This window comes from Cupressus sempervirens, chromosome 2 (assembly GCF_028749045.1).
Source record: "Cupressus sempervirens isolate cs-2001-9-10 chromosome 2, ASM2874904v1, whole genome shotgun sequence".
NCBI classification, from domain to species: Eukaryota; Viridiplantae; Streptophyta; class Pinopsida; order Cupressales; family Cupressaceae; genus Cupressus; species Cupressus sempervirens.
The window spans coordinates 323,631,741-323,657,756 of record NC_143119.1 but is presented as its reverse complement, the minus strand read 5'-3'; the positions used below and the strand labels follow the sequence as shown (position 1 = coordinate 323,657,756).

General features: G+C 36.2%; 1 protein-coding gene across 1 annotated transcript in view; it reads right to left on the bottom strand.

Moving 5' to 3' along the window:
* U1A (spliceosomal protein U1A) overlaps window positions 1–26,016 on the bottom strand; it is a 195,090-nt gene that overhangs the window by 139,840 nt on the left and 29,234 nt on the right. Inside the window, exons 2-3 of the mRNA XM_089813586.1 lie at window positions 16,355–16,527; window positions 631–724 (exon numbers count right to left, since the gene is read on the bottom strand). Coding sequence (XP_089669712.1) covers window positions 631–724; window positions 16,355–16,527 — 267 coding nt within the window. The remainder of the gene's footprint in view (window positions 1–630; window positions 725–16,354; window positions 16,528–26,016) is intronic.

The window sequence follows — 26,016 nt, the reverse complement described above, 5'->3', positions numbered from 1 at the left end:
AAAACAAAAGCCTCTTTGCAATTTACTCAATTTGTTTGACTTGGCATATCCCATTACACAGCCACTACACTCACCTTAGCATAATGGTACCTACTTGATAGGCCCATTTGGGATAAAAACCACTATACTGTGCAATGTAAGACTCAATTCAACATGCTTGGTCCAGTATTCCGACTAATAGCGCAAAACTAACAAGGTATATACATCAAGGATATTTAGGAAGAAATCATCGAACCGAACTACAAGCCTAAAGGAGGACTAATTTATTAATCAAGTCTATCTTTAGAAAAAATACCTGTGGAGGACTACTTTATTAATCAAGTCTATATCTTTACAAAAGAAAACCTATGAAAGTTTGTACTTCAGAAGAAATCATGTCCGCCAACTACAAGCATCAAGGACAGATTTATTACCAAAGAATATATTTTTACAGACACACTAAAAATTTGTTCCTAAATTGATCATTAAAAGAGATTAAATAAGAAAAGATCTCCTATATGAAGTTCAAACCAAAAAAAAATAACAATAAACTAAGATACAAGGGATTTCCCCTAGTTCAAGAATATTTTAGTGCAACAACTAATAACCCAAAAATATCCAAATTCTTCCCACGATAAGTGTATAGAGTACCTCTCTCATCTTGACGTTTTCGTTTTTCCCTTGGAACAAAAGTACCATCGGCCTTTGCTATAGCATCTGACTTTGTTTTTGCATATTGTATTCTCTGCAGTCCAAAAAAGGATTACACTTCACATCCCATATAGTATTAACAATAGACAATTTTACAACAGTATTATGATGCCCTAACCTATTTCTCAATTACTATTTTTAAAACTTACATCTTTTACAATCCAATCTAATAATATTATCCAACAATGGTCCTAATTAATTATATTCATACTTTGATTTTGCACATTGTATTCTCTGCAGTCCAAAAAAGGATTACACTTCACATCCCATAAAGTATTACCAATAGACAATTTTACAACAGTATTATGATGCACTAACCTATTTCTCAATTATTATTTTTAATACTTACATCTTTTACAATCCAATCTAACAATTATCCAACAATGGTCCTAATTAACTCTATTCATACTCGACTGTATTAGCTCCAATCATGCAAATATGACAGTGCTTGTTCAGGATCTCATACTAACTATTAGTAGACTCTCAAAGGCAGCTGCTTCCTATGGACTGGAGGTCCATTGATGATTATGCACCTAGGAAACAGTGCATCTAAAGCAACAGCTGTGGGATGCACTACTACAGAGTTTTCTCTTTATTTGCCCAGGTAGCAGACCCAACTTATCTCCTCATCTATCCTGTGATGATAATCTTTACAATGAACTGCATTTCTCCTGCTATAGATACTGTGTGGGCACAACAGGAAGTACAATGACATTCAGCAAAGAGAATGCCACACTGATCTGATAGGCAGATGACAGAGGACACAAGGGTATTCTCCTACCTTGAGGATGCCACCTGAGGCTTTCATCCCAGGCAGAAGAAATCGTGCTCAAGGCAAATTCTGCAATTTTGTGATGGTAATTATAAGGCTCTTTCTTTTTTAAATAGGTGCTTGTCCATATTAATCTTCCAAGTCAGCCCAGTGGTCCAAAGGAAAGAAAAATAAAATTGTATCATCCAGGTCAGCCAACAAAACAAAAATCATTTTTTTATTGTTAATATATTTAATTGTAGTCTTAATTTATTTGTTTATTAATAAATACTGTAAAAAACAATTATTTGTTGCTGCAAATTGATAGATTTGTTCTTTTAATTGGGAGCATGACACATGAAGCACAGCAGCTCGTTGTCTTCTAAATTCCAATTGATCCCAAAATAGTTTGCTTCATCAACACCTAGTTTAACATGAAAAAATTAACATGGTGCAGCCATGCAAATTGAGGCCGATGCCAAGGAGGTCGTGTACATTGTGAAAGAGATACGGCAAGGAAGAAGAGCACACAGCAGCAAATAATAGCGACAGCAATTAGAGAAAATCAGAGAACAGTGCTTAAGCCAATAAAAGAGAAGCTCTAAAATATTAGAAGAAGAAGATTAGTCTTAAGTATTTAGGATGAGCACACTAATAAAACATTACATGGAAAATTGATCAAGACCGAAATGTGGGCACTGGAGCAAACAGCAACAAGCATTAGAGTCAAATGCCAAAATGACAAAATGAAGCACTGAATTTACATCTGCAGAAGCACTGCTGCTAGAAAACAAAAGATGCTTATGTATGAAGTTGTCCTTACTTGTACGGTGAAAAATAGTTTTCAATGCCAGAAAAATCCCACCTGTTCTAATGAAAGAGATTTATTCTAGATGACTTAAATCATATCTTGTTGCCAATGCGGGTTAATAATTTAATAAACACCACCGTCTCTCTTTCTGTAGCCTGTTCACAGGGTAAAGGCCATTGTTTTCGTAAAATAGCCAAAAAGATTCATATGGACATTGTTTTCATGCTAAGATGAAAAACTCAGACTCAGCTATGACTCGGCTGACACAAAAAAAATTATAAACTCGAGACTTGACAAAATCTTGGTGGAAAACTCGGCAAATTTATCTAACACTCGAAAATATATAAATCTTTGAAATATTCTTAAAAAAACACACATATGCACCGGTAATACTAAAATACTGTTAAAATTATTAAATGCATAAAATGATAAATGACTTTAAAGTTTTAAATAAATTGATGATTCGATTAATAATTTAAATTAAAAATGAATGAGCTTAAAGTTATAAAATATAAACTAGTATATTATGTTTGATTGTTTAAAACTCTAATTATTAAATGCATAAAAGATTTAAATATTATACTACATCTAGTGATATTGTATTTACCAGGCTTATTATTGCCATTCGATAATTTAAAACTTGCAATAAGAAATTTTGGTGTTTTTTGCTTTAACAGTTTAATATTTATTAATAAATACCAAGGTTGCATGGGTACTCGTACCCACACCCCTGGTACTCGTACCCACCGAGTACCCACGTACCTAAGTACCGGGTACACATATCCCACGTACCGGGTACTCGGTGGAGAGCATCATAGCTAAGGACCCTGATTAAGATTCTGATTTTTTTTTGATTTTTTATTTTTGTATTAGCTTGTTGTTTATCAAATGTAATTCAATACCAAATCAGTTTGAAACTTTGATACTCATTAACAATAAACTTTATCACTGTTCAAGTCATAAGTTTATCATTTGCAATGTGTCATTGTTATATGATTTAGGATCCTCTTGTTCATGTTTAAAGTCTGCCTTCTTTGTTATGCATCTAAGCATTTATCATGTATTATTATTTCAAACATATAGCAAATCTGAAACTGAAAACAATACATTACATTTGCAAACTTTATCACTGTTCTTGTTTTGAAAAACCATTGTCATGACTCATAATTTCAGATGTTTTATAAATATAAAGGTATAATTTTTAAATAAGTTTGACATACCCAAGTACCTCCGTCCCCTATTATGAAAAATATTTTACACATTAAATATTCAGCAATAGCATATATATATATTTCAAATTTCTTGTTTTGAATGCTCAATGTCATGACTCATGACATATATTTTGATTTTTATATTTTCTATAAAATATTAATTATATAGAAAAAATAGGCATACACACGTACCCCCGTCCCCTATTTTGAAAAATATGCGTACCCGTACCCGTTCCCGTATCCACGTACCCGTGCAACCTTGATAAATACATGTGGTATTTATGAATTGCATTGGAATGGATGTATGCAATGACTCGGGAAAAATATTATTAACTCTCGAGTCTCAACAGCTGAAACTTTTCGTCTCCTGTCCACTGAGCCCTTCGCTGTCTCTCATGTTGCGGAATAATATACTTCCTCCCCATTGCATCGTGACTGGATACACATGAAAATGTCTGAAAAAAATTTAGACTTTACAAACTCGTGTCTTTTCCACCGATTTTGTGAGATTATTTGCAGTGGAAATCACCAAGAGTAAGAAGAAAACTCGTCCACAATATATGGCATGAGTGACTCGTTTAAAGGAGTGACTAATGATTTTTGAGTGTTTTCAACTTGCTTTTAAAAATGAAGCTATTGTGGATGCATGTCCCATTGTCATTCAGAAATAATAATTTAGTCTGGGCAGATGAGACTCTTATTTACTTTCTAATTTTTGCAAACCAAATGTTTCACATATATTGCCTTCATTCCAAAGTCCCTTGTCACCTCTTCCAATATTTGTTTCCATAACTAAACATTCACTCAGTTGTACCATGAAGTCCAAAGCAAAGACAAAATTAAAGCATTTCTAAAGTGAGGTACAAGAGGTTGGAGCTATAGACATCAGTTGTATTGACATAGAGGAATCGTCCAAATAGAAGCAGAGGAAAGATGTGGGAATAATTAATGGCACCAGGAGTCAAGACTAACTGCCACAATCACCTTTCCAAGCATTTTCACGTGTCCAGATTCGATCATGGAATGTCCAAATTATTATCACCTAGAATTTTACACAAGAACTTCTCATGGATTCAAAATTGAAATCTTCATCTTTAGCTATATGAAGCAATATCGTTAACCACTGAGGTTGCTAGATAAAAACACATTAAATTCCTTCTGTCATGTCCGTGCGCCGAGGGATGTGCCCCAGCAGCCATGTGTGTCTATCAGGTCGTCATAAATCCTCGGATGCTTGGGTGGAACACCTATGGCCCACCCTTAACAGTTGTGGGTGTCAGCCTCACCACCAGGCCAGTCTTATCGTGTAGTGGTTTGGCCTTGTCATAACAATGATGAGGTATCAAGGTTGAGACCTGTAGAGCATGGTGGACCTGTAATGTCCCTACATGTGGGAAATGTCACCCAGCAGCCATGCGTCAGTATGGGATAGTTGTAAATCTTCGGATGCTCGAGTGAGTAACCACAAGGCCACCCTTAATGCCTATGGATGCCACTCTCACGACAATCTTTTGGTATAGTGGTTGGGCCTTGGAAGGCCAATAGTGCTAATAACAATTGGTTTATCAATGATTTCTCTTTATGCCATGATGATAAAAGAGCTTTTTGAAAGTGGAGTTCAAAAGAAGGCAGAATTCAAGGATGAACAAATGCCAAATGCCAAATGACGCTTTGTGTTTTTACTGCATGGCTGCCAAAGGTTAAGGCCTTTAGCCCATATTCATTCTTATTTAGTATTTACATAACATATCTTTCCAGGGGAAGGATACTTTAGAATATTAGATGGACCATTATCAGGTGCTCCTTTCATCAACAGCTTGTCACAAAATTTTATGTGATCTGCTATTTGATAGACACTCTTATGCACTTAAGTATTTTTTCCTAAATTTGAGGTTAATGCTTTTAACCGGAGTTATATACCATTGACGCCAAAGATAAGGGACCTCATCCCAAACATGGATCACTTAGTAATAACAGCCAGTAGGGGGTTAAACCTTGGTGGAAAGAAACACAATATGACAATTTAACCATTACACTATGGAATTACCAACCCCTTATGCACTTAAGTCTTCAACGAATAGGAAATATGCTTACAGAATTGACGAGCTTCCAAGGCAGAGAAAACTGGTATAAAGGTGATGTCCCACAGTTTATAGGGACATATTGAGGACATAAGCACATTGAACAATGGTTTAGTAAATTCCAAGCCATCTACGAGCTGTATGAGAACTCAGGTTTCTACCTGTCCAAGAAAGTATAAGCACAATTCAAGGCCAGGCAAGCTGGTTGATCAGGCTGAAGTCCTCTTCCAATAATCATGCATCCAGAGTTTAATTAAAACAGTCCTGGACTTCCACTTCCTAATAGCATTTCTACCATAAGCCTGCCATAAAAAATTCCTTAAATGAGTTACAGAAAAACCCATCTTCGATCAAGTATCCAGTCCAAATTGTATACTACTCATCTTCGATCAACTATCCAATCAAAATTGTATACTACTTGTGCATATCTAATGTGATGATCTCCGATCTTAAGCAGATCTTCAGAAATTTGGTGTTCAGATTGAAGAGAGTTCTGATCAATTCAATCCAAAGGTGTGGATGAATAAAGTTGTCCTCATATTTGGGCAGGAAGGTCGGTCATGTACCTGCAACTGAGAATTTATTGGCAAATCACAGAGATGAAGATTACCTTTGAGACCATCAATATGACGGTGAATAAGGGAATACACTCTGTCATTAGCTGTAACACAATCAATCAAATGGGGAGAAAATTTCAAACTGAAATGTAAAGATCTCTGACATCAAATGCCAGGCAAAGTCCAAGACCTCAAACAATTCACGTGATGCTAGATAAGATAAGATAATATTATTAATGTCCAACAAAAGACCGCAAAAAGGGTCTATGGGACTGACAGCTTACAACAAGATAGCAGAGAGAAGCAGGAGCACCAAACGGTGTCCGAAAAAAGCAAGCAAGAAACAAGAAGAGAAGATAAGTGCCAAGGGAAGGACTAGGAATCCTTTGTTGGCATAAAGAATTTGGTCACATAAGGATATAACTGCAAATGAGCCTTGCACTGTCTTTGAGAGTTGCTGGAGGAGTGTCACTGTCGGGAAAAACTGTTGCAGGGTCTCACAGACGTGGAGTGATCGATGGTGGTAGTTATAGACGGCCTTTTCACACCCCGTGGTGGAGATAAGGGTGAGAAAAAGGCACTAATGAGCTGATCCGAGGTATGACAGTGAGGAAGTAGTGACTACAAAGTACTACCACAGAGTAGGGTGGCTTTCTGAAGGTAAAGTGCAAGACACATCTGATCAATGTAATTGAAGAATGTTGAAAGAGAGAAATAGTCCCAGAATAGGCAATGACATCTCCCTCTGATCTCATAAAAGATAGGGCAATGGAAAACAAAGTGAGTCTCTATCTCAACCTCAGCTAAAGTACAAAGCTAACAAATCCAATCATCTCTATCCATATGATGGATTGTGTGACCCCGAAGACGGTGAGAACCAACTCTGAAGGAGCCTAGAGAGGACATGACACCAACATCAAGATAGGTAGCTAGGACGAACAATAACCCCATCACGAATCTCCAGAAAGTGCTCACCATAGAAGGCCATTGTCGGACGTAAGCCTCCAAGAGGATTCCTCCAAGTAGTAGTAATGTACTGTCTATAAATATCAAGTCTGACATGTTCATTCAATTCCTAACGTGAGGGGAGGAGGTGAACAGGGGCATCCAGTGAGAACTAATAAGGAGGGAGGCTAGAGGAATTTAGAGACTTCTACAACCTTAGGTTTCCTAAAATTATGTTTTATTCTCATCCTCAAGAAGTTTGTATTCTTAAGTTTTAAACTTTTAGGGAAGGTGGAGATTTTAAGATGGACATTCAAGGATCAATAGGATAGAAGGGAATGACGAACTAAGTTGTGTTTTTATATCTGGGTTGCAAGTTCAATCATGCCTTTGCTCCTAAGGAATTTAAGGAAAACTACAAGGATGAATTCGCCTTCAAGACTGTTAGTACAACAGGTTAAGAAGTGAATTCAAGGAAAATTACAAGAATGAAATTTGTCTTCATGATTATTAGTACATTAGGCTAAGAAGTGAATCATCAGCTCCAACGCAAGCAATATTACATTCTTTTCTTATGTACCTATAATAATTGTTTCATTTAAAGTAAGATGATAATCAATTAAGTGGATTTCATTTATTAAAAATAAGAAATATGATTCTGATTTCATTTATGTGGAATATTTAGTCAATGATTTATATTTGGGATTTTATTCATGGATAGACAATGTATTTACAATACTATAAATGGTTTTCTGCTATAATTTTGTAATAGTGATGGTGACTATTCCTTCCTTGTCAACAAATGTAGGCGAAGATCTATCTCACGAGTAGGGAAAGAGCATCATCAGAGTAAGGGAATGCGACCACATGGTGAAGGTCAAAAATGCCATCCGAGGAGGAACCATAAATGAATAACCAGTCATCACCTCTGGGGCAGTATTGCCTTGGTTATCTCTAGTTGGTTGTCTTTTCTCTTCTACTATTTAAAGAAGAATATTGACCACCTCAATTAATTTGAGTGCATTAGATCCTTTCTCACCAATTTAAGTAGTCTCTTCAATCATATTCAATTAGGAAGAAAAAATACATGCAAGCATGTATGAAAAGATCTATCTCACACGCAGGGTGTCAAATAACAGATTGTTCCCTTAGATATTCTTTGTGTTCCACTCTGATGCCTGATTAGTAGTGTCACATCACAAAATTTTGACCTATTTAAAAATTTATTATAGTCGTTGAGATGATTAGTTAAAAACTATTGTTTTTTCCTATTCATGTGTAACCGTTGTTTCATATGAATCTGATTGTTATCAATTATTATGTATAATTGTTTATTGATGATGGTAGTTAGCCATTACTTGTCATATGTTGATGATGGTAGTTAGTAGTTGCTTGTTTACTGTAAGATGATAGTTAACTAGTTTCTCTACTATTATCTGTGTTATATGTTGGTATGGATTTATCATGGAGAACTTGTTCTTATTGTGGAAAATGTTGCACAAGTAGTTGCAAGCACAGACGACGGGGAGAAGCATTGCTTTACGGGATCTACGGAATGGGGCACTACCTCAGTCCATTTATCCGATCAACAGGTATGACCTATAACTACCTTGGTAAGGACCTAGCGACTTCATAACAAGGTACATACATTGGACACGCAAGAGCTACTTGGACAACAAATAAAACATTAAATATTTAAACATAATCAAAATTTGTACCTTTAAATGGTTTATGTTGGTATTCTCATCATTTCATTATATATATATATATATATATGCACATAAGTATAAAGGTATGGTGCCACCATGGTATTAAATTATTCAAGCTCATCTCTATTTAAAATATGCATATACATATAGATAGATAGATAGATAGATAGATAGAGGATATGAAGATAAAATACTCTCCCAATTATGCATGTATATAGATATGTGTGTCCTAATAGGTAGAACCTTGGACACAATAATAGTATGATGACACCATTTGAAAAATATATATATATATATAATTCTTTTAATAAGGAGTCCTTCGAATTCTTTATTTTAGAATTATAAGTCTCTATGAGAGATGATGAGTAAACTTGGCGATTTCCTTCTTTTGAATTGGTGAACCTAATAATATTTTCTTGTAACTGTCATCAAGAGTTGTGGCTTCAATTGAAGCCTTCTATATTGTTTTACATTTAAAGCTCGATAGTGTGTCTTGCAGCTATCATCAATACTACTTTCCTTCACCATTCTTCCTTCTCATTTTCTTACTCTTTTTCATACGGCCAACATTAGAAGTAAATCCAAGCTTGCTGTTTTTGCTATCGAAGGGACCCAATATTCTGAAATCCATGTTGGCAATCCAAATTTTGAGAGCCAGCCAGTCGGGATTAACCAAGTTCAAATCCATCATTGATCACGTTATGTGAATAGCTTCTATTCTTTATTTGGTATATTTACTGCATCCGAAATCTAGATGCAAGGGAGTTTCAAGGATTTCCAATGTTATTTGTTCAATGGTTGGCTGTGAAGTGAAGTAAGACTATTGAATAGTTCATTCGATCAAGCTTATCAAGTTATCTGACCATGTTGAGTCTGAAACCAAATGAGTATGTCATGTTATGTTTCCATTTTCGAATCAGCTTGTCTTTTAATTCTAAATTATAATCCTCTGATTTTTCTTGAGAGAACTCCTTGAGTCTCAAGGATGGCTTCATGTCAATACAAAATATTATCTTCCATCAGTTGAGTTTCAGTAAATGAATCGATATCCTCTATGAACAGACACCCAGGACTCACCCCGGCTAGATGCGCAAGAGAGAGGGCAAAGAAGTGGAAAGGAAGTTCTACACAAACAAAGAACAGGAATCAAAATTGACATGATAACTTTATTTTTAAAGAACTATTCAATAAGCCCATGCATGTTCAATCTACTTACCCTGTTGTCAAGTCGAGCGGTGGTGATCGAGAATTAGAAACCCATCTAAAACCTTGGCCAAGGTCGTTAAAGGCATGCTTGTCTTCTTTAGATCACATGATGTCAATGGCACCAGTTAATCAGACATGGCCGTCTATTACTGAGCGGACATTCTAAACATCGGTATTGCTCAGATGGTTGGACTAATAGTGCCCCAAGCCTCGGGGTAGGGAGGGTCTTTCTTATCAAAAGATTGTGTGGGGATTGATATGGTCCATCGTTGGGAGGTTAAGCCTAAGCTAATGCTTCTCCTCTTATCCTAAAGCCGATACTTGCACAACCATTACGAGACTCTCCAGTTAGATTTTGTATGTTCTTCTACCATTCTTTACTATGCAATTACTTTCTCTTGTGAATATTCAATATCATAGAACTAATGGTAATGATTTCAGTTCTTTCTATAATTATGATAGAAATCAATTATTTCAATTGGTTGTTGTTTCAGTTGGATGTTAATTCAATTAATTTCACATAAAATGGAATTAAAGATGTTCACTTCAGTAAATTGGTTGAAGTATTGTTTTCATATCTGTTTTAAATTCAGAATATAGCTCTATCTTTTTAGTTAAGAAAATTCATTTGTTATAGGTAGAGGAAAAATTGTTTCTCAACAGTTGGAAAGCCTCGGTCATGCCCTGAGACTTACCTATGAATTTGAAAGGTACAGCTCCTTTGTGTATGAGGTGTGCAATGAATTTTGTCCAAGTCCTAGTTAACATGAGTATGCTCTTAACCCGAGAGCAACAGAGGTCGTATCCAAACCCTTCATCTCCACAAAAGGTTTAGGAAGGAAAATTGGTCTGCAACTAAATTAAATCTCACTCACAACTATGAATAAGTTGAACTCCTAAATCTTTCATCTAATTAAACATACAACTATGATACTTTCACATGAGCGGTTCAATAAATGCAATTGATTAACATCTACACATGCAAATGAATAGTGAAAGGAACACAACCAACCTTTAGTAACACTCTGATTACCATTAACTTCAAATTAAAGGAAAGACTCAACTTCACTTTGAATTCAACGCCATTCAATTCGATTTATGTTCATTTCCCATGTGCAAAACATAAAGATAACTAACTATTTGAACAACAAACAGTGGTAAAACTCTCGAGACTCACTCAATTGTCTATGCAATGGGGGAAGAATTTCACACCAAAATTTGCCAATCATTTCATTGATTTTTAAAATGTTACGTATAGGCCCTTTAACTTTCGGCTGTTACAAAGATAGCATCTTCAAGAAGGCAGAAGAGAAGCCCAAAATGAGAGGGGAATGACACTTGTCATTTTAGAACAGAGCAATAATTAAGTTTGGGGAGCTGAAACGCTTCAGCTTCCATAATCAGTCAGCTTGGCACTTCTTGGCTCGCCTTATACCTTTTCATTGCCCCTAAGATGGCTAATAGATCCTCGGCGTTGAGAATCTGCACATTATTCGAATGAATCATCCAATAGTCATGGTCTGTAACTAGCCCCTCAACAATGTCGACCTGGGTTTGCAACTTCTCTAACACCTTTGTCATCATCCCATCTAATGTGGTTAACTTATGGAGTTCAGAGATTTGGAAATTGGCAAGGCGACTCATCAATGAAATCTTGATATGCAGTCTTCATGTGTTCAATGTCAACCACCTCACCATCTTTGCTCATGCGAGACTCCATGTGTAGCTCTCGAAGGTAACCAAAAATGGTCCCTTCTGTCTTATTCACCAAATCATGTACTTTGTTCAATTGCTTCTCAGCCTTGACCATACTCTTTGTTTTAAATTCTAGAGAACACATCCAATACAACAAGGGTTCATCACTGTTCTTCAAGACTCCCAAGCCAATGGCATTTTCAACCTTCAAACTCATGAGTTCATGCAACAACAACATGAATCTTTGTACTTCTCCACATCTGTCTTGAGGGATTTGAGATTGGTGAACATAATCTCGTTTAATTTCACGACCCTTTTGTAAAGGATGTCCAACTTCTCAATCAAGGGTAAGACCCTGATTTTCATGTCCTCGGCCCAATTTGGCCAAAATGCCTTTCTTCTTGCAATTTGGCAATCAAAGCTTTGCTCTCCTCTGCAAACAGGTCGAAGGACTTGACGATGGAGGAATCCCCTACGAGAAATGCCAGCGGGGTGAGCAATTGCCTAAGATACTCTGAAAGTTCTTTATTAGAAGCCTTCAGGCAAGCTTTAGATATCTTCAACTCCTTGAGCTCCCCTTCTATATGTCGATTGGTGGACTTCCACATTCTAACCATGGTGTCGTGGCGGACAGGGCCCATCTCATGCGCCTGTACATTGAAATCCACAAGGGAGAGAGAAGCCAAAGCTCCTTCTCCTTGAGCCTGAGCTATTTCCATAACAAGGCCGGAGGTGGTATCTCTCCCGAGAGCAGCCAAAGTGTGTGGCTTCATTGTCTTCTAGACTAGTACGAATGGTTGTACTGTATGGGGAATTAGATCCTTGGCATGAGCACTTTCTTCTGCTCTATTCCTTTTTTTTCCAACGTGTTCTCCATCCATGACTCAATCGCCAAGATGTTCAGTGAAGACTAGAGAGAATCTGCGTCAAAGAGCTTCCTTGCCACAAGAGGAGTTCGCTTCTACTTGGAAGAGAAGAGGAACATAACAAGGTTAGTAGAAGTACTAAAAATAGGAGTTTTACCTCAGCCTTCTTGAGCTTGTGGGTCTCCAACGGTTGCATGTCTTCATCAGGTCCATCATCTAGGTAGTTCCCATCTAAGTCATCCAAATTGATTACCACCATAGTAGTACTCGTCTCTGCTTCGACTTCCTATTCCTTTTCTTTTTCTTTTTCCTTCCCTTCTTCCCCGGTAGGTCCAATATTTGGGGTCAGGTCACCTCTGCATGTAGGATGGATAGGGATGTCCTTCTCTGGGGGTTCATCTCCTCTACCAGTGGTTTGTGCAGGACCTGGCGTGAGAGATGACATGGTTGAGTTGCTAGTGGTGGCGGTGGCAAGAGAGGCATGTGTGGGATTGAAAGTTGAAGGCCATGCTCTTGTTCTTTTCTTCCTCGCCTTGGTCCACTCTACCCACTTATCCATTCTTTGAATGATACTTACCATCAGCTCATCCAAGGTTTGAGCTATGATCACTAGAGATGGGCAAAATCGATGGGGGTATCTTTGATTTTCTTTATGTGGACCACTGCATATGTTGTCTGTCGTCTTCAATTCCTTCAACATCAATATTCACCTTATACATTCTCACTTGCTGAACTGTTAGCTTTGAATAAAATCTCTCTGCTCACCAATTCAGTGTCACAATCCACCCAATAATCTTCGAGCTCAAGGACATGCTTGAAGCTCGACCCCAATTGCAGATTATTTCTTATGTAATTCACAGGGTTGAATTTGAGCATCAACACCTCGTAAGACTCCATCCTATACTTCTCCTCAAATACTTTTAGCATGTTCTTCACATTTGACCTCAACGCGCATGAATAAGCTCCAACGGTGATAAGGAAAGCAATGCCTTCCTTCCGCGCATCTATGCACAGAGTGTTCACTTATAGGATATATCGAGAGAGCTCCACTAGAATGATTATGTCCTAGGGATATCGTGGCAGTTTCCACAGAAATTCGTCGAAGCCAACTGCCCTGATATAGGAGGAAGTGAACTAGATAAAATAACCGCCAAACCGAGTGACAATAGAAATAGCTTTAGGGCATAACCTTCTTTTCAAGCAACCCTGTAACTCTCGACATACCTCATGGTGAAGGTGTTGTTCACCTTTGCAAACTCTGTATAACTATTATGTAGCTAGAGATTAGGGTAGAAATCATATACTTGAACTCCTTGTCAAATTCTTTGACATGGGGCAGATCGAGTGAGGATTGAATGGCAGCCAATGCATAAATTAGAAATGTAGACATAAAGAAATGCCTCCGAGCTTTGGCAATCTGCAACCACAAGGCTAATTGGTCGCTCAAAATTTAAGCCCAATCTACATACTTGTTGTAGGCACACACCACTTGCACCAAGTAGTAATAAAGCTCAACAAAATTCTGGGCATCTTTGTTGCCTTTTAACCAATGAAACAATACTAAGATTTCCACAATTTTCCTTTCAGATTGGTGCCATACAAGGTCTTTAGCAGCTTACTTTTGTTCCCCATTGGCATCTAGAACCATGTGACTAATAGGTTCCGTTTATTCACACTTATCTTCTCATTGTAGCTTGACACGGTATTCCAAAAATCCATTTCGTTAAACACTTCGCAGGCAGGTAGTCGGAAGCAATTATGCGTGGAGATCCTATTTATGGTAACACTTTGTTGGGCATTTTGATCTAGTACGTGTATGGTTCATATTGAGCAATACACTCAAGTCTCAGCTCTGGAGCCTGAACAGCCACTGGGAATCCTGCAACTTCCTCAAGACAACTCTCTTATTTAGAACTGTCAGCAGTTTTCTTATGCACCCAGCTGATTCAACCATTGACAAAACCTTTGTTGATGGGACTTGTGTCCTCCATGCTTGTGTGGTGGCATAAATTTAAAGTTCAATAATATTAGAGAAATTCAGAAGTAGTCGATCTCCACAAGCTCAGAAAAAGCTTCCACAAATGTATTCACCTTTATATGACACCAGTGGAACAATCTATTAGCAAAAAAGCAGTTTCATGACAAGATTGTTACTTTTTATGATCAGAAATGAGACAAAAAAATAACAGATACAAAAATGGACACAATGAATTATCCTAGCAAAACCCTCCAACTTGAGGAAAAAACCCCAGAAACAAATATATCACTTATATTTAATGAAAGAGCAAAAGAATGATTTACAATTTGGCCAAACACTAGGCTGAACTAAAGCAATGATGATAGCAGCTATCAACATGCAGAAAATTATTAAATTCCTTAGTATCGATCTCCTCAAACAAAAGATATTTAAATTGTAGTATCTGTGTGAATTCCTCCTGGAAGAATATATAAATTAGTCTTGACCCTTCATTGTCTTGACATTACAAAGTGAAGACCCTTCATCGCCTACATGTTACAAAGAAAATTTGGATTATTTATTTATGCCAAATTTAGGAGGGAAAGATAACTCCTGCTACTGAAACATCGACAAAGATAACAACATTTTGATACTATTAAAACTAATATGGAGCTACATGAAGAATAAAGGCCTTATCATGATTCATGACTCTAATGAAATTTGAGTTTTCAAGTATTCTTTATGTCTGTTGTGTTCAGATGCACTTCATCCCAATGTTAATTTTATGATGTAAATATTCAGAGTGACTGTTTACAGTGTAATCACTTAATTCAATTTAAGTAATTAAATTAACAATAAACTGTGTGTTACTTATGAATAAAGGCACTTATCTAATTAGTTGAGAGGCAGTTAGTAATGTAACTACCTCTCCTTGTCAAGCTTATAATTTGTAATCAGAGTTAATGAGAGGATTACTACAAGTTGTCATGCTACATGTCTCATCTTTAACATTTTGTATGTAGTTTATCAATGTCATTTCTATGTAATTGTTTGTCATTGAGCTGGATGTTATTTTCAATCTTTGACTCACCCTAGATCTTTACGTTATGATTAAACTAAGTATATACCTTTTCTTCACATTTTTAGTAAAACAATTGGAGAGATGTAACACACCTCCTTAGATGATGTCTTCTCTTTGTTTCCGTTTTGCAATCAAGCAAGCATACCTTCCAAAAATATGTTTCTATTTTACTAAAAATATGTATGTGAGCTTGCAACTTCCATCATTGTAAAAATTTAGATTTCAAGTCAGAAGTTAACATTATTAGTATAACAATTTCTCATTTGCACTTAAATGGAGAGCCAAATACCTCTCCAAGTGAAAGAGAAACACATTAAAAAAAAAACGGCCATAAGCTAATTGAGAAGTGTTAGTATTGGTAAGATTCAGTTTACTCTCAAATTTGTTCATGAAGTGGATATCCAGAAGTCTAAATTTTAAAAAAAATTAGGTCCAAACTTGATTGTGAACTAAAAAGCAACATTTTACGCCTTCATTAAATGTCAAATCATAAGATAGATTTTTACACTAGGCCTTCTGATGTAAGGGGCAAAGAAAGTTTAAAAAGCTATGTTTGGCTTACACACCATATCCATATAATACCTGTATATTCTTAGATTACCAGCCGTACAAGAAACATAAACCAATTGCGCATCTACTATTTTGCTTGTGCACTAAATCCATATAAATTGGCATATTCTGAGATTTTGACATGTAAAAGATAGTTTTAACTAGTTATTACGTGTAATCTGGAGATAACTTGTTCATGACAACTTTGATATCAGCCCCAAAATCACACCATGTGACTAACTCACCATTGGTTTATCATAGAAGGGAAAACCTTGCATTTTCTGAAGTGCATTTGTAGCAGCTGAGACTTCGTCAAAAACAACCCATGCCTGGCCCCGATGTTTCAAGGTCTTGAAAGCAACAACATCTACAATCTTCCCAAACTGAGCAAATACCGCCTTAAGTGATTTTTTGAGCTCTGAATGACAATGGAATTACAATTGTTCAGATAAATATAAAGATGCTTAGAACTCTGATCACGAAACCAATTTCACTAGAAAATATTTTCAACATTTGATCTATCAATCAAAAATAAATACAAACAATAAATTTTAAAATAAGCATCAAAACACAGTACTCACATGCAAATTTACAATCATAACATAAAGTACAATATACATCTATGTAAATGCAAATTTGTTGCATACCTAGTTTTATTCCAAGCAGCCAACATGCAGACAGAAGAGCAAGTGAAGTAGCAAAAGAAGACAAAAAATGCTCGAGGAATCAGGAAGAACTGCAAAGTGACTTCAAGCAGATTGGTTAATGAGGTGATTGTATTGACAAGAATGATTTAGAATATTGTGATAGTAAGGAGGGCAAATTTACAAAAATGGAAGCAGTGGATGAGTCAACCACAGTTCTTGGTACAGCAGTAAAGATTGGCAGTCCAAAGATTGATCCATTTATCCTTTCCTCTGAACAAAATAACAAAAATGAGGTAACGATCTGTAAGAATTATTTCCAGATTGGCACAACAGGTTTATGAATGGGATGGCGAAATCATTTGCAAATGCTATTGGGAGTATAAAAGTTGGTGAAAAAAGGAATGGTTCCAAGGTAGTTGATAGTCTTTTCAAGAAATGACAGAATTCCTCAAACCTGTCCCACTCTTACAATGAACTTTGTCAAAAACAAATATAGATTGCTAAGGTTGCAAATCCTCCCACAAAAACAATTGTGTCTTCTCCACTCCCGGACTCACACGAGATAATCAAAATGGCTATGAAAGGACTAATAATGCTCCTATAGAAGGCATGGCTTAAGAAGAGGCTTTTCTTTACCCTGCTACTGCTCTATGCACCGGATGAAGAAAATGGTTTGCTGGAGCTCTTCAGGCTGCAGAGTGTCTCATGAACTGGAAGATCAACTTTCATACACACAGTTTATCTATATCAAACACTGAAAGCTAGATAACCAAACAAATTACAAACCTTGTTTAAGCCAAACTTGCACCCCCACGGCTATACCTTGCAACTGACCATCTGCACACCTATTGTCTCTGGTCTCTGGTCCATGGGGGCCTCAACTTTCGTTAATGAGAAAGATCCATTTTTAGTACTTTGCTACTCTAAGAGGATGGTTGCCCCCTGTTGTTTTAAAATCAAAGTTTTACAGTTCTGATTATTGAAACCTGTGTCTCAGGTTTTGTGCAATCAGTGTCTGTCTTTTTGTCAGTCTTCAGCCTGTTTTGCTCACCTCATTTTTTGTGCCTCAATAGCATAAAAAAGGGCATTTCTGACCAACATTATTTTGGACAAAAATCAGAAGTTCAACGATTGTGACTCTAACGTCAGGAAGCAGCAGATGATGACAACTTTGAGTATCAATGCCCAGACCAGATTGTTTTGGGTGGGTCTACTGGTCCTACAACAGTGAGTCAAGATCAAAATAAATTTGATAAGTGGAAAAAGGAAACCATGATAATCATTAAATTGTCAGTCACTGACAATCAGCTGCCTCATATACCCTCAGGCAAGACAGCTGCTGAAATATGAGAATATATAAAAGGCCTACATGGAACATCTAACAAGAGCCGTGCACTCTTTCTAAAGAACATGCTTTTCTTGATTATGATGGACGAGAAGATGTCACTATAGGAGCATCTCAAAAAAATCAAGGACATTTATGATCAACTGGAGGCGATTGATCGAACGATGGAGGAAGAAGACATGGTAGTAGTAATCACTCTGAAAAGTCTACCAAAGTCTTACCTTAACTCATGTTGACTTGAAGTTTCAAGATCTTTGCACCAAACTTCTACAACAGGATCAACCGAGACCACAGTTCGAAAGAGGTGCTAGTTCGCCATCCACAAAACAGGCATTCACAGCAAACTCCTCTACTCAGAACAAATTGAATAGTCGGTTCTCCAGCAAAGGTGCCTAGATCAATCCCAGAAAACCTCTAAAAATGGAACATTCAGTGCAATTATTGCCACAAGTATGGTCACATGCAGAAAGACTATTGGCACCATTTGGCTTCTGAACAAAAGAAGCAGGGAGGGTCTCAAGAGAAGCCAAAGTAGCAAAGCACACTAAGCAGGAATCTGCCTTTTATGGCCAAACACCCAATGGATCACATCAAATTGTCTACCTAGTACATCGATTCAACTTCTTCTCAGCACTTTACTCATTGTTGAGATTGTGTAATGACCCCTACTAGGCTCTTACTTGATTTTCTGTAAAATTTCTATTTAGGATTTGGATTATGTTTGTTTCATACTAAGAGAGTCTTAAATATCTATCATTTCCATAATCAGAAACGCCAATTGACTTATAATACATACTTGAGCCTTAATTCTTCATTTCTTCCTAATCACCAACCCTAAGGCGGATGGTAGAATTAATGTTGCTTGAGTACAAAAACAGTCTACTTGAGGCTCCCTCATAAACTAAGCCTGTTTTGGGAATCTTTGCCTCAACATGACTGAATTACTCCTTCCCTTGTGCAAACTCCCTATCTGCTTAGTTGTGTTAATGAGTTATTAAAGAATTAACTTTGTATGTATTATTACAAATATATGCTAGATGCAGTGTAACACCAGTACAGGGATATGTTGCAAAGGCGGGACACTAGAAAGAGTTTTCAAGATGTGAGGAAAATGGGCCTCATTTTTGGTACAGTGGGGGGACGGCTAGGGGATAGCGACAAGGGGAGGACGAGGCAAGGAGGGGTCTTGTATAGTATACATATAGAACTTGAAATGCTAGTTATGAAATGACATTTCAATAGAACATACCAAATTAGAATACTTGAACATCGCAAAATTGCAACATGAACTAGAACCATTGAACATTCAACATAGTAACATATTACATACCCAATAGTAACATTCAAAATCAAAAATCAAATAGAAATTCAAGTACCCATCCCAGCGGCGACATGGTTGCGAAATGCGGAGGTGGGGGTACTTGGGTAATCAAGAACATGGTGCGGGGACATCTTGGGGATGGGTACATCAAGGTTTGGGAGGGAGGTGTGAGCCCCCATGTTACACTGGCTAGATCTAATACTTCTGAATAAGCATCCAAGCTTATAATATATTTAACAATTAATTTTGCTTAGGTCTTGATTCTTTACTTCTCTCTTAAACTCAACCCTAAGGAGATTATGGATTTACTTGTCGTAGGACAATTGACACTTACTGAATCTACCTTTTCCCTGTACAACACCATCTATCAACTCTTGGACTATAGTGAGAGAATAAAGAGATGGACTATACACATTTTAATTCCTTTGCATCATAAAATATATATATTCTTCTCAAATATCATATTTATGGCATATCATACTTGTACTATGTAAATATCATGTATATGAATATTTGATTATTTCTAGGCAAGAGCCTACAATGCATCAATAAATTGCGAACCTCTCATTGGGAGGTCTTGGCTTCGAATCTACTCAAAATTAACACATAATAATAATAAATCTAACAATAATAAATAATCTAAGCTTCAGCCGATTACCTATCAAATATATATATATATATATATATTTGACTATTTCTAATAAGATGTTCCCTTACAACTAATATATTATACACATGATATGTATATATGTTTAAGTTATATAATCTATAATCATGAGAATTCCATTATTAAATAATTACATATTTATAATCATGAGAAAGCATAATTCTATAATGTATTCATTATATATTTTTTATAATCAGTTAATTAATTATTTATCAATACATATTCAAATTACTTCATGTTTAATTATATAATCTAAATTTATTTCTTATTATTTATAATGTAATTAATTAGTCCCTTATCTCTTATATGACAAAATTCACATGCAATTACAAAAAATGACTTAAACTACTAAAACAAGTTATATAACTTATCTATAATGGATATTCCTTAATTTAGTTGTCATTTACGCTTACGTGTGAAGTCTTTTTCTTTCCTTAGTACATGCATTTGTAATGTATATTTTTTTGATGCCTCCTTCCCACTTGTGAATTCGTTGACTCTCCTTACTTTTCTCCAAATATTCTTTCACTCCATTTTTAATTGCACTTTTAGTAAATCTGCAATGCGTTTTATTCCCTCTATTTTATTCAGTGTCCTTTCACCTTTAATTCCTTCATTTATTTCTTAATATTTCTACTCCATACTCCCCCATCATTGCATGCATTTTCCATGTCTTTAATATGTAATTGAATGGATATATGTCTCCAACGTTTTATGGTCACTCTTCATTGATATCACTGGTCGGCATATTTTCTTGATTAATAAATAACCAATGATTAGTATTGATTGTAGTTTGTTTCCTTTCTATTTTTTATTACAATCCAATAATGTCTTAACATTTATAAGGATTATATTAGTATTTTGATAATCAGTAGATGGTAGATGCTTAAGTAACATGTATTCATTATTCGCATAATGCTATTAATACTATATATTAACATTATTATTTAGTTATTAATATTGGCTGACACTATATTTTTTAATCAAATATTATTGACAGTATATTGATTAAGAAATTAGTAATATTATATTGATTAACTATGTATTTATAAGTTAAGTGAGATGTTTTAAACAAATTACATTTGTATTATAAATATATTTATACTATGCCTACATCAATTACAGTTCATGACAGATTGGTTCACTGATTACACACCATTCATTGATTCAATTATTTTTGGAGGAGAAGAGTACACTGTTGTCAAAAAGGGCAATGTATAAAATCACTATGGAGGGAGGAATTTAATTTTCCTCAATGTATACTATGTTCCAAGCATGGAACTCAACGTAATATTCTTCTACATGTCATCAATGTCAATGATTTCATTATTATTAGTACTTGAGTACTTATCATCCAGCAGATCAAAAGGAGTTGTTGACAGTCATTTGACATGACATATTTGGAACTTCTGCATTACTGCTTTGGTGTTGAGGTTTGGCAAACATATGATAATATTTGTATATCTAAGTCGTAGTAAGCCAGGAATTTGCTAGACCGATTTTAGATGCAAGATTGCAAACCTACATCCACACCATGAAGAAAGGGTTGAAGTTGCCTACCAAATCGGATTCACCTATGGTGAATGAGTTTGTTTTCAGAAAACTAGTGGGTAATCGCATCTATCTCACTACTACTAGACTTGACCTTAGTTTTGATGTGAGCTACATCTCTCACTTCATGACAAACCCTAGAGCTAAACAATGGGTTGCCACAAAGCATGTATTGAGGTATGTGAAGGGCACTTCTAATTTTGGCATCCTATATGGAAGAAGCAAAGACCCTAAACTCATTGATTTCACAAACTAAGATATAGCTCCACACATTAACCAAGAACCCACATGAAGAGCCATGAAACCTTGCCAGTGAAGATGAACATCGCATAAGAAAATTACCACGCATCACCTAATGATGCCAACGAAAAACACACCACCCAAGAATAATGAATTAGATCTCCATGCATACGAAACATAAAGGCATGCAACCTTAGGAAGATGATCCATGATAGGTCCTTGTTAGGAAACCAAGTTTGCATAACCTGGAACGTGTGATCCAATGATCACTACCACAAACGCTCAGACTGGAGCTGGAAAACAGGAAATAAAGAAACTATTTTTGGATGATGAGAGATAGCCAACAACCCAAGGATGCTCCTGCATCAAGGTTATTTACGTCTATTTTGCGACAATCAAGGGGTGCTCAAACTTGCCAAAAATACAGTCTTTCCATGAGCGGACAAAACATGTTAAGTTTCATTGTCATTACATCCACACGCTTGTAGAGGATGGATTGGTATTAGTTGCAGTATGTTCCAATTGAGGATTAGACTACAAACATCCTCACCAAGTCTTTGGGCCCAAGTAAGTTTGTAAAATTTCAGGAGAAACTTGGTGTAGTTGACAGATTGACCATTATAAGAGTATATTTGAATGATATTTGTATATATAATTTAATGGTCTATAATCTATATTGTATTTTTTGGTAGATTAGATTCCGTTCTTATTTAGTCTTTACTGTTTGGTTGTTTCTATAGGAGACATCAACAATGTAATTGCCTATATATGTACATTTCATTCTTTCAATAATATCAATCAAACAATTACCATAGCATACTAGACACGCACACTATTGGTACTTGGCAACAAAGTGGCTGCTACTTTCTACTGGCATCATTATTGATAGGCTATAGACGACCTAGATCTCCCGCCATGAACCCTTTTGCCACAAGCTAGCTTTCGATGTAGAGTATTTCTTACAAATGGTGGATGGTTTTATTCACAACCTTCACTATACCCAATATCATTGCTCACATGGCTCAAGACTTGGCCAGCTGAGAGTGTGCTCTCACCAATTATATGTCAAAACAAAATCATTACATTCTTCAAGACCAAACTTGTTGTCCTTTTTCCCTCTACTGGAAATCATTAAACACTTTATCTTCAAAAACCCAAATCTCTATGGAATCCAAGGAGGATTTTGTTGTATCTACAAGGACTTAGAACAATTTATCTACTTTCTTCAACTATTCAAGCCAATAGAACTTGCCTATTTTGCTTTGTGAGACCTTCACCGTCCAACGCAAATCCCTATAGGGGGGAAATCTAGAGGCAAATCTAGAGGCTCTAAAGCCCCCTCTTTTCCAACCCATGCAAGTGACAAGCAACACAAAACAGCCTTTGAATACCACTATTCCACATATCAATACTCATAGATCAGTTATGCAACAATTCTCTTCGCACACCATTACTACTCAAGCTCTTCAAATGACTCTCCCTCAAATATCATGACTTTGTTCATTCTTATTGGCATGACTTAGCTCCACCCTTGCAACATGGATCTACTACTTACTAAGTGCCTCTAGACCATAGGGGCAAACACATCATATGAGCTTCTTTTCTACCATGAGAGTTACCCCCACCTTGGATGTTGGTGGGTTTTTGAAGGAAGTACTTTGATTCCTCTCATGTTATCCCACCATGTTCTTTCAACCTCAAATACTCTCATCTGAACATTTTCTCACACTGACTAACAATGGCTTAAACAACTCTATTTCAAATGCATAGATTGATATTTGATAAGATTTCCTTCTTGCCTTCATTAGCAAATGATTTTATGGCTCTTGTTCGCCCATCATTGTTATTTGTTAGTCACATTGTGCTTTATTTGTCTTCTATACTTAGTGTTGGTAAATCTCTCAATGAGTTTTCAAGTTTCAATAGGAAAACTTAGGTCCATTCACCTTGTTGTGAGGTTTTCACACATCGCCCCAAATCTTGGGAACCCCCCTTTTTTTTATCGCCTCGGCAAATTTTTGGATTGCCCAAAATTTTTGAGTTTTGAAAATTTCACGCCTTGGCAACTTCAGGACAAATGTGGGAAGGCTTAGCTTATTTTCCCCCGGTTTCAACTTGATTTTCCAAAGCTATCAATTCTATCCCTAGGCCGAATAATTTTCTAAGTTAATTTCAACTTGGCAAGATAAAATTGTGAATATTGTACTTAGACGTTTTCTTTTGAAAATTTGGTCTTAATTTTGTAAATTTGGATGATTTTCAAAAAGGAAATTTTAATTAGACTTAAGTTTTTGGAAAATCTCAAATTTTTCTTTGGTAAAAATTTTAATTTTGTTGGAATGAGGAAAATTGCAAAAAATCGATTTTTGGTTCTAGATGCAATTTTATTTTATTTTTATTTTAGCTTGGCAAAATCAATTTGGTAGAAAATTGCAAAAATTGGCTTTAATTGGATTAATTGCCTTGAAAACTTTAAAGTTTTTAATGAATTTAGTAATTTAATATTGAAAAAATTGGCTTTTGGTTAGCCAAAATCCAAATTTAATGACATATTAATTACTAAACCCTCATTAAATGGAAGTATTTAACACCCTCAAGGCCATTTAATTACGTTTTGCAATTTGGAGCTAATTGGTAAATTTAAAAGTGCAATTTTCTTTTGGCAAAATTAATTTTTTTTTGAGCTGAGTATTTAATTGTGGGCCTTAACTTGGATTTAATTTTTGTTTTTTGTTTTGTCCTAGACCAGGTCGGCCAGCTTTGAGGAGAAGGGAATTGGCTATAAAGGGAGTCTCCTCCCCATTTCATTTTCACAAATCATTTTTCTCCTCTCCATGTTGGGCGAATTTCTCAAGGAGCAGATTTTTCCAGACTTAGGCAATTTTGTGGAAGGCAGTTTTTTGCATGCTTAGGCGATTTTTTTGCTTGCATTTCTCCATTTTCATGCTTGGCGATTTCTCAAGGGGCAGACCTTTTGCAGATTTTGGTGGTTTTCTCCTCCATTTGTGGGCTGCGATTTGTGCCCTAGGTGTCATTTTGGGTAGATTTCAGACTTCATGCTTGGGCGAATTTGAGACAAGGGCAAAATTTTCCATTTTTGGCATTTTATTGAGGCAGATCTGATTCTGATTTTTGGGCAATTCATGGTGAAGGTCTGATTTTTTTTCCTGTTTAGGACTGCATTTTGATACCAAATTTTGGCAATTTTGTTGGGAGAAGAGATACATATGAAAGTTTGATTTTTGCATAGAAGGCAAGTGTTGGATAGTTCTAGAAGTGTAAATTTCTAATTTGCAAAGGGATTTGAACTTCTTGAAAGTCATATCCTAGGTTCCGAAAAAGTCGCTGTAAGATTATTGGTTAAGGTGAATTTTCATCCTCTAGAGTTGCAAGGGGTGCTTAAGCTGACATCTATCTTTCGTTCTAGTCTAAGGATTGCTCCGCTTGGTTCTTCTTGCCTTTTAGTCCACCACTCTACCATCCCGTAATAAGGCGACGAGCATGGAGGATGATAGTGCAAGTAAGAATCCCAAGTGGGTGAACACTAAGAAAGACAAAGAGGATATGACGCCCAAAACTTCCTTCTTCTCAAAAATGAAGAGAATAACCGACACCAATATCGATACAGTGGACATGATACGGATGAGGGACAGATTGAAGGAAGGACAATCCCCCTTGGCAAAAAGGATTTACAAGAGCGGAATTGTACACGCAGTGGCTTTTCCTCCCACATTGCCCTGTCCAAAGTTGATTATGGAATGTGCATCTAGATTTGATCTAAACAATAATTCCATCATTTTTGATGAAGGGAAGAGAGTGTTGGCCAGCATTGGCGAACAAGCAATCGAAGAAACATTCAACATTCCCCAGTACAAGGGCATGACGATTGTGATGATGGACCAAGCAACTAAGTCATTTCAAGATAACCAAGAGGCCTATTACATGCATCTAAAGCAAAATTGGATACGCGAGGGAAGGAAAGGAGTTAACAGATCATCAAGGCTCACAAAGACAGATTTCAAACCAGAATATGGTGATCTCGTTGTTCTACTCAGTCGGATCATGGGCCTAGCTCAAGGGATGCAATTTAAAAACTGGATGTACTTCTTCATTGATGAGATTGAGAGAGGGAAAAG